Genomic DNA, 9,021 nt, shown 5'->3' on the forward strand with positions numbered 1-9,021 from the left:
TGGATCTGTTTGATACTTTTCCCTCGCCCTAGCCCCTCACTTCAGAGCCGCAACGGCATCCTGATACTGGTCCTCCCACTCCTGCGTCCCTGCTTGCCGGTACGTTTTTTCCGGGTGCAGTTCATGGTGGATGGATGCTCGATTCGGCTTTGTGCCTCATCTCCTCTTCCCCCGTCGCTGTGGTATTCGATTTGAAGCTGCTGCTCCTGAGCTCTCATGGCCTGGCTGCCCGAAGTGGCTCCGCTCTCTGGAGAGCAATAGATAGTCCACCGAGGGCCCGGGCTCTTCAGTGCAATGCTGAGCATTTCTCGGACGTCTTCGAGCTGCGATGTGGAAAGTCCTTAAATGAAGCAGAAATGTTCCCTCTCGGTGTCTGCAGCCTTGGCCGGAACGAGAAATGGCTGGAATGGAGCTAGGGTCAGGTTTATATCTGCGAGTATCTCCCGCCCCCCCACCCCCCCATTATGTGTGAACTCACTTCCCCACCCCTTCATCCATCAGTCATCGTTTCTGCCAGTAATACAGATTCCCAGAAGTGAACAACATGCTCTTTCATCCCATGCAGTAAAGGAACACCCTACTGCCTCACATTTGACTTGTGAAAAAGCTGCCGTGATCAGCTGATCTGGGGGCATTAATCAATGGCGAGGTTCAGGTCACTCAGTCACCTCTTTGATAAGACCCCAGGAGGAGAGTCAGGGAAATTCTGTGGTGCTAGGAAAGTCATCTGGAAGACGAAATCTCAAACAGAACTCTCAACACAGGCATTCTCCCCATCCATGATATCGAATCCATAGTCATTCTTGGGCCCTAAATGTGTGTGGAACCCTGTGGTCAAACACAGACTATATCCTCTTTCTACTATCCGCGTTATTTTGTTTCCCATTTAAATGTTTTCCAGAGTCTTTGTAGGCCCTTGTAGCCGGTGGAAGTTTACCAGCGAGTCCCTTGGAAGGAAAATCTACAGAGATGTATTTCAGAGAGAGAGAGAGAGAGAGAGAGAGAGAGAGAGAGAGAACGCAGGGAAAGAGGGCAAGCAGTTAGAGACGGAGAGAGAGGAGAGAGGCAGAGAGAGAATGAGAATTATGTCAAAAAGAGTGCAGAGTGATCGATGCCAAACTACAAGCACATTCTAGAGGATCCTTCCGATGCTGGAGACCAAGAGTTACAGAACTTCACCTTCGTCGGTGGTAGGAGTGACAAGGGATTAAAGAAGAAAAGGGTACTAAAGAATAAGGGACTAAATAAGAAAAGGGAAATAAAGAATAATCGGATCCTTCATTATAGCTCGCGGCAAGGAGGATTGTAGCAGATGGTAGGACGATCACCACAACTGTGTGGTTAAGGTTTCCTTTGGTAGCACACTAAGGAATAGCTAAATGGCTTGAGCCAGGGAAACTGGTTACTGGGTATGGAGCCACTTAGGACCCCAGTGCTCTGTCTTTCAGGGTGAATGGGTCCCAGAAATCTTCCTGCCGGTAACCTGGATGTCATCTCTATGGGCCTCGACAGAGGATCATGTATTTACCCTGCTGATGACATTGGATAATCGGTGGATGTGGAATGGTGCTGCGATCCTCACTGTCTACGGCACAGTAATCGCGCTGATCCCGGAACTCTAAATTCACATCGCCCCCTGCTCTCCAGATATGAGCTCTCCTGACCAGGCACCGTTAGACTGCCTTGCCAGGGTGTGATTCCAGTCAGGGAAGGAGTCACTAGGGCCAGGATGCCCACCTCCCTGGGACCTGGAGCTAGCGGGACCCCGACTGGGCCGTTTGGTGAGTCATGAAAATGTCCTCTTATTGTCCCGTAGCAGATGCTTTACACCAGAGAAGTCACTAGTGCTGGTTGTCCCTTCGTGGAGATTCAGTGTCTCTGAATAGTTCCTAGGATCTGAGACAGTAACGGTCCCGTGGCTATCTTCTGACAGGAGTCAGATCAACGGGCGATCGACACAAACACTAGTTTATGTGAATCGAACTCGGCCCCTCTCCTGAGGATCATGACTGTCTGGATCTGGCCAAATGCCTCCAGGAAGGGCTGACCTGCAGTAGTGGAGTAGTAATACCCCAAAGGAGCAGCATGGCTTAGTGGAAAGAGCACGGGCTTTGGAGTCAGAGGTCATGGGTTCAAATCCCGACTCTGCCAAATGTCGACAGCTGTGTAACTTTGGGCAAGTCACTTAACTTCTCTGTGCCTCAGTTCCCTCATCTGTAAAATGGGAATTAAGACCCCCGGGGGTCAGCTTGATCGCCTTGTAACCTCCCCAGTGCTTGGAACAGTACCCTGCACATAGTAAGTGCTTAATAAATGCCATCATCATCATCATTATTATTACTATTATTATATAATAAGTCCTTGGATCAGCTAGAGAGGAAAGGGTCGGTTTAACGGTGTCATGAAATTATACCGTCCGGGATCCGGTGAGAAAATCCATAGTTGGGTTGAATTAGTCAGATGAATCGACAGTATGGGGTTGTAAGACAAGGAGGATGGTGACATTTCCTACAGTGGTGGGAAATACAGAAAGTCAGGGAACGGCAGCAGTTGAGTGGAACAAGGATACATTCTGATTTGGACATGAAACAAATTGAAAAAGAAAATGTACTTGTCTTGAATTTTTTAATTTGCTGAATTTGTCATATTCAGGTTAAAATTCCCCTGATATACTGGAACCCTTCCGTGCACTCACGAAAGGACCTCCTTCCCACCTTCATTCACTCATTCAATCGTATTTATTGAGCGCTTACTATGTGCAGAGGACTGGACTAAGGTAATGGGAAGTACGAATCAGCAACATAGAGAGACGGTCCCTAGCCAACCAGGGGACCTCCAATTCCCATTCTCCCCTTGCTAGCTCAGGAGTGAAATCCAGATTTCCGAGGACGAGTCCCCGACATTTAATGACGTTCCGTGGAAATGATTGTATTAGTCCTGAGCATGGGATATAGTAGTTAATGGGCTGTATTTATGGAGCACTTACTCTCAGGTGGGCACTGTTCAAGGCGCATTGAAGGGTCGACTAGAGGTAGTCGCTGTGCTGGTGGAGCTCAGAACCAACTCTGTGCCGGGCAGAGGACCAGGTGCATGGGAGAGGACATCAGGGTGAATAGATGGTAAATGGTGAACCTACAACGAGTGTTATCGTGTGTCTCTGGGACCCTTTAGTTCACACTGTCCCCGTATTACCAGATACTAGCTCTTCTGATCAGACATCTTATGGAAGAGACACCTGAATGTGATTCCTGCCGGTAATGAAGTGCATCGGGCCAGGATGTGCACTGTCCTGAGGTCTGGAACAACCTGGAACCAAGCAGTGGATTCCAAAGGGTGTTGAAACTGTTGTCGTGTTGGGAGGGCATTAGAAAGCTGCTGCAGTAATGAAGGTGAAACCTATGGTAAGTGCTTCGATGAGCGTTTTAGCAGTTGGTCTGCAGGGGAACCAGCAGAGTTTAGCGATGTCAGGGAGATATAGCTTCAGGATCTGGTGAGAGACTCAATACGTGGGTTGATTGAGGCAGCAGAGCAAAGGCTGTTGCCAACGCTATGGAGTTGTCATACAGAGAGAATGATAGCGTTATCAACAGTGACAGGAAGGGCAGGTAGACAGGAGAGAGCCGGTTTTGAGTGGGAAGGGGAGGTGTTCTGTTTTGGACATGATCAGTGTCAGCAAGGATGGAGAAGTTGATTTGGGGCAGAGCAGAGAGTTGAACTAATGCATTTGAGGGAGGGGTTGATATGGCACTTGCGTCTAGACGGGGGCTGAATTGTAATAGAAGGTGCCATTGATTAATGACTAGTTTTCGGGAACAAGGTTCTGTTTTGATGAATCCTTTCTCTGGTACGACCCCCTAGATTTCGACTCCGCGCAGGTGCCGAGAATCATGCTAAATATGGCAACTAGGTTCCGACTGCTGGTTGGATTCCCTCTTAATAGGGCTGCCCACAGCATCGATACTGTATCACTCAGGTGATACATCTCTGGGTGGAAATTCTAGTAGGGGTGGGGGTGGGCGGGGGTTTCCGTTAACTGATTCATTTATATCATTATCTGGACTGTAAGCTCATCGTGGACAGGAAATTCGTCTGTTATGTTGTTATGTTCCTGTCCCCATGTGCTTATTACGGTGACCTGCACATAGTAAGCACTCAAAAAAATAGGACTGATTGATTCTTAATTTCTTTCTTCCTTTCGCTCATTCTTTCTCTTTCATTCATTGTATTTCTCTCATTATAGCTCTCTTTCTTTATTACTCCCTGCCTTCTTTCATTTCTTCCTTTCTTCCTTCCTTCAGCCCTCCCCTGTTTTTCTTGGGATTCTCTCATCTATCCAACTTTAGCCTTTGTTCTCCTTTTTCATGAACGTTCCTTTCCAACAGGATATGGTACCAGTCTTTGTTACTTTCCCGACATTAGGAGGTGATTCCTTGAATCGCATTACAGCCCTGGTTTCCTGTGGGTGTCCTTGGCTCGGATGTTCTCTTCCCATTGACTGGGAACGTGGATCTGCACGCCACCTGCTACTCCTGGCTAGTTTCTTTCTGCTGAGCATGGTAGTCCCTGTTCCCGACACACTCTACTGCTCATATTCGCAAGGTGTACAGCACAAGGACATGTAGAATTCATCAGAGTTGTCAGGCACGTTCCATACCTACAATGAACTTGGTGTCAAGAGAAGCAGCGTGGCTCAGTGGAAAGAGCACGGGCTTTGGAGTCAGAGGTCGTGGGTTCAAATGTCGACTCCGCCGCCAATTGTCAGCTGTGTGACTTTGGGCAAGTCACCTAACTTCTCTGAGCCTCAGTTACCTCATTTGTAAAATGGGGATTAAGAATGTGAGTGCCCTGTGGGACACCCTGATCACCTTGTAACCTCCGCAGCCCTTGCAACAGTGCTTTGCATATAGTGAGCACTTAATAAATGCTACTTGTCTGATTATCAATAATAATAATTATAATTAATTAATCATTATTATTATTAGAGGGAAAAATCAACGACAGCAACGACAGGGAGTGCTGTTTTCGGTTGGAGGAGAGGGTACAGAGAGGGCAGGTGAGGCTGATTTGGAGAGGGCCCTCGTGTGGAGACAGAGGACATGAATTATGACAGAAGGTGCCCATCGTGACTGGTTGGTGGTAGGTAGGTAGGTGGAGTGTAACATGATTGGGAATGCGGGGGAATGGCAGGACTGGATTTGGGACTAGGAGGGTTCGTCCAGGACCGGGCAGGGGTAATATCCCAACGGGAGGGTTGGGAGTGAATCTTTAAGGCTGCTGAGGCTCTGATCTTAGGCGGACGCGGAGCTTTTGTCGAGGGCAGACATGTGTGGTCTGGCTTTCCCTCCCTTTGCAAACATATCTGTACTAACTGCTCTTCGCTTTCCACCCGTAGGTTCCTGCTTGGAAAACCCCACTCTCTCCCGCCCCGTGCAAGTCTAATACAGGCAGAGAGAGCCCAGCGGAGGTTGGCTTCAGGATGGCTATGAATGGTGATTAATTCGTAAGCGCTCTTGGCAGTTCCCAGGAAGTTCCGGATTTTGAATCCATCCTCTTGGACCTGGAGGAATTGCAAAGGACCGAGGCAGAAGAGGAGACGATGATTCCAACTTTTTCAAGTACGATTTTCAGCACCGAAGGATTCTGACCCCGTGGGCTAAGGGAAGGGATACGGTACAAGAGGGAGCAATGAAGAAGCCTGGTATTGGAGACTGCCCTAGGCTGATAGATCTGAGGCTTTGCCTTTCAGCCCTGCCATCCACGAGGCAGCTCGTGATTGCCTGGCCCAGTTGTTTCTTAGAGGTCCCATCTCATGCCAAGCTACCCGTTTCTCCTTACATAGTCTAACGATACCTGCTGCCCTGACATTCCTCTCTGAGTATTTTCCGCTTCCTTCCATTCACCCTGCCCTTGGTCCTTGCCGATTTGGAGCAGCCTTACCCGTGCATGCCAACTGATTCATGACTGCTTCCATCCACAGGACGTTCCAGCTCACTTGAACGGGCTTCTCTGGCCCCAGCTTCTCAACAGAAACCGTCATCACTTGTGGTGGCTCTAGAAGACTTGGAGGAAATCATTCAAGAGCTCAGTGCCAAAGATGAATCATGCCGGACCTTTCCTGCCAGTGTACTGGAGTATGTCTCTGGAGGACCCTACCCGGCAAACACGGGGAAGCCGGTCCAATCAGGTACGTCTGGTATGATTTCGGGAGAATCAACTGCCACCTCAGGCTTGGATCGGGGTCAGGGCACTTCTGGCCGGAGAACACCTGAGCTAGTGTGGAGACCAGGAGCCACTAGCTACATTTGTGCGTGGCCATCGGGACCCCGTCTATCCAGGTTTGGTACAATCACGCCTCACCTTCTCCTAGAGCCCATGACTACTCCGGGGTCCGTCTGGATTTTTCATTACACATCATCCTCCGTGAACCTGGCAGGCTGAATTCCTAAAGTGCTTCTCTGGGAACGGGGAGAGAGACTGCAATGAGCTGATAGCTCTGACTCTTTGCCTTTCAGCCCTGCCATCCATGGGTCAGGCCATGATTGCCTGGCCTGGGTGTTTCTAAGGTGGTCCCTCTCCATCGTATGCAGTTACTTAATTTTCACTACAATCCAGCGCTTACAACATTGCTTGGCATCTAGTATGCGCTTAACGAATACCATTATTATTCCAACCTACTGCTACTTCCTGGTCTGACGGTCCTTCTCCCCATCTGGTTTGTTTCCTTCCATTCACGCTGTCCTGGGATCTTGGATACCTGCAGATTCTGGATAGTCTTGCCCGAACATGCCAACTGACTAATGGTTTCTCCAATTCCAGGCCGTTCCAGTTCACTTGGACCGACTTTTCCCTCCCCAGCTCTGCAACAAATACCATCATCACAGGCAGAGGCACAAGAAGAGTTGGAGCAAATCATTGAAGAGCTCATCGCTAAAGATGAATCCAGCTGGGCCCTCCCTCCTGATGTATTAGATTATCTCTCTGAAGGACCCTATCCGCCATGCAAAATTGGGCAGGCTCAAGCAGGTAAGTCCAGGTTCGGGGTAATCCGTTGGCACAGCCGCAAACTGGAGACCGGGCTCAGGTAACCTCTGGCCAGAGAGCCCCTGGGTCCCTGTGGAGCTGGGAAGCCGCTGATCCCTGGGTGCACTTCGAGGACTGGATTCCTTCACTGCTGATCTGAGGAAGGATGGGTTGCCATGGTGACTGCATTGCTTTGATATATCTGACTCTTTGCCTTCAGCACTGCCGTCTGCCAGGCCCCGCCCCGAAGCTCTTATGCCAATTCCTCCAGCACCCAATGCAGGCATGGACAGCTACCACAGCGAGGAGATCCCAGGAACCAACTACATCGTCCCGACCACCAAATTGTCAAAGGGGAAGAAGAGTCGTCCTGACAGATTCAGCGAGCATCAACTCAAAGTGTTGTGGGCACGGTTTGAAGTCACGCCATATCTGACGGCGGGACAAGTACAATCCCTGTCTTTTCAGCTGGGTCTGACAACGCTGCAGGTATACTATGTCTTCTCTCGGTCTCACATCTTTCAGCATCCCTGCACACTCACTTCCAGAACCCCGGCAGCCCGACCTGAGGCAGTGGGCCTTTATCATGGGTACCGAGGTAGAAATCTCTGGTGATGTCTCTATTTCACGGCTTCTTCCTTCTGCTCTTTCTTGGCAAGCCTCCATATTTGCCTCTGACTTATAACTCCTTTCCCTCGCTGGCTTCACCGAGAAGCTGGTGCCTCCTGAACCCTGTTTGGATTCGTGTGGGTGTATTTGCTTTTCTAAATGTGGGGTTTTGTCTGTGTGCTAGGGAGTGGGTGTGTGGGAGGGGTCTCTTTCGCTTCTCTGACTTATTTTCTGTCCCATCCATTAGGTTAGAAACTGGTTCCGGAATCACAGGAAGAAATACAAGCTGTGGATTGCCCCTAGACTTCAGACGCCCGTAGGTATCTCTGGGGGGAAGTGCAGAGTACACTACAGCGACGAATAAATCCAAGCGATAGCAGCAGATCCTCATACAATCATATGGGATCCTCGGATTTCCAGGATGTGGAAGATTTTCATGTAGCTTACTCGGGATGCTCTGCTCCTTCTGAAAAATGCTCTCACAGTCTCGCTTGAACCAGAAGTTCTCCACACACATGTAGCCTCCACGCCAACACTCTGCAACTGTTTTCCCTTTTTGTTTACAGGAGCGACGCCCTTCCCTTCAGCTCTGGAATACCAAGTCTGGAGCCAGAAGGATGTGGGTGCATTTCCAACCCCGCTGATGACCAGTATCGTTTCCGGAAGCATCACCCTGTCATTGCTACTCAGTCAGTCCGGGAAGATGCACTTATAACGGGATCTCAGCCCACAGACCTGCAAGAATGTGTTTTCCAACCCGGACGTGATACCTCATCTCATCGTACATATTTTTAGCCTATTCAAAGAAAGTTGACCTGTGTCCCTATTTCTTGTGTCCATTCTTGAAAGCTCCTCTCTTCTGGTATCTGCGGGGTTGTTATAGCTGCGGGAGGATTGTTTTACACTTGCTCGTGTTAAGGTTGGCTGTCTCCTTGCTAGAAACTGGTTGGGAGAAAAGTTAATCGAGGAAGGTTCTCCCGAGGAGATAGGTTTTCAAGGGTGATATGCCGTTGTGGAAGGATAATGGTGCTATCTAGCATGTTGATCTATGACTACAGATAAGTCCCAAACTTCAAAATTAGCTTTTTCACCCGGGGAATTTCCTAATGTGCTGTGGGAGCTCCTTGAGGGCATGTGCATGAACTGTGCAAGCTCTGTCGAATGAAGCCAGGAAGAATAGTCACTGACAGTCGGGTCTTCAGTTCCTCTGAATAGGAAAAGAACATCTGAACCAAGAATGCCCACGTGACACCAGGAATGTCATGAAACTCAAGGAATCACCATGTGTTGGCAGAGAGGGGGAAAGGGAGGTGTCATTTTTGTCAAACCGGAACAGTCAGGTGCAGCAGAGATGCAGCATGGCATAGTGGATAGACCACGGCCCTGAGAGTC

The 9,021-nt window shown here is 49.3% G+C and overlaps 1 protein-coding gene across 1 annotated transcript; it reads left to right on the plus strand.

The window, feature by feature from the left end:
• Positions 1–1,111: 1,111 nt before the first annotated feature.
• Positions 1,112–8,273, plus strand: LOC119943428. The gene is made up of 11 exons (XM_038764400.1): positions 1,112–1,190; positions 1,513–1,595; positions 1,934–2,011; positions 2,861–2,911; positions 3,172–3,254; positions 3,859–3,875; positions 5,978–6,184; positions 6,817–6,942; positions 7,241–7,509; positions 7,877–7,945; positions 8,196–8,273. Exons 1-11 carry the CDS (start codon positions 1,112–1,114, stop codon positions 8,271–8,273), a joined length of 1,140 nt encoding a protein of 379 aa, XP_038620328.1.
• The last annotated feature ends 748 nt before the right edge of the window (positions 8,274–9,021 follow it).

This window comes from Tachyglossus aculeatus, chromosome 22, assembly GCF_015852505.1.
Source record: "Tachyglossus aculeatus isolate mTacAcu1 chromosome 22, mTacAcu1.pri, whole genome shotgun sequence".
NCBI classification, from domain to species: Eukaryota; Metazoa; Chordata; class Mammalia; order Monotremata; family Tachyglossidae; genus Tachyglossus; species Tachyglossus aculeatus.

Coding starts and splice junctions, on each gene's coding strand:
- LOC119943428 (XM_038764400.1), top strand. CDS start 1,112: ATGCCAAACTACAAGCACATTCTAGAGGATCCTTCCGATGCTGGAGAC. Junction 6,185..6,816: donor GGGGAAGCCGGTCCAATCAG/GTACGTCTGGTA, acceptor CTCCAATTCCAG/GCCGTTCCAGTTCACTTGGA. Junction 7,510..7,876: donor TGGGTCTGACAACGCTGCAG/GTATACTATGTC, acceptor CCCATCCATTAG/GTTAGAAACTGGTTCCGGAA.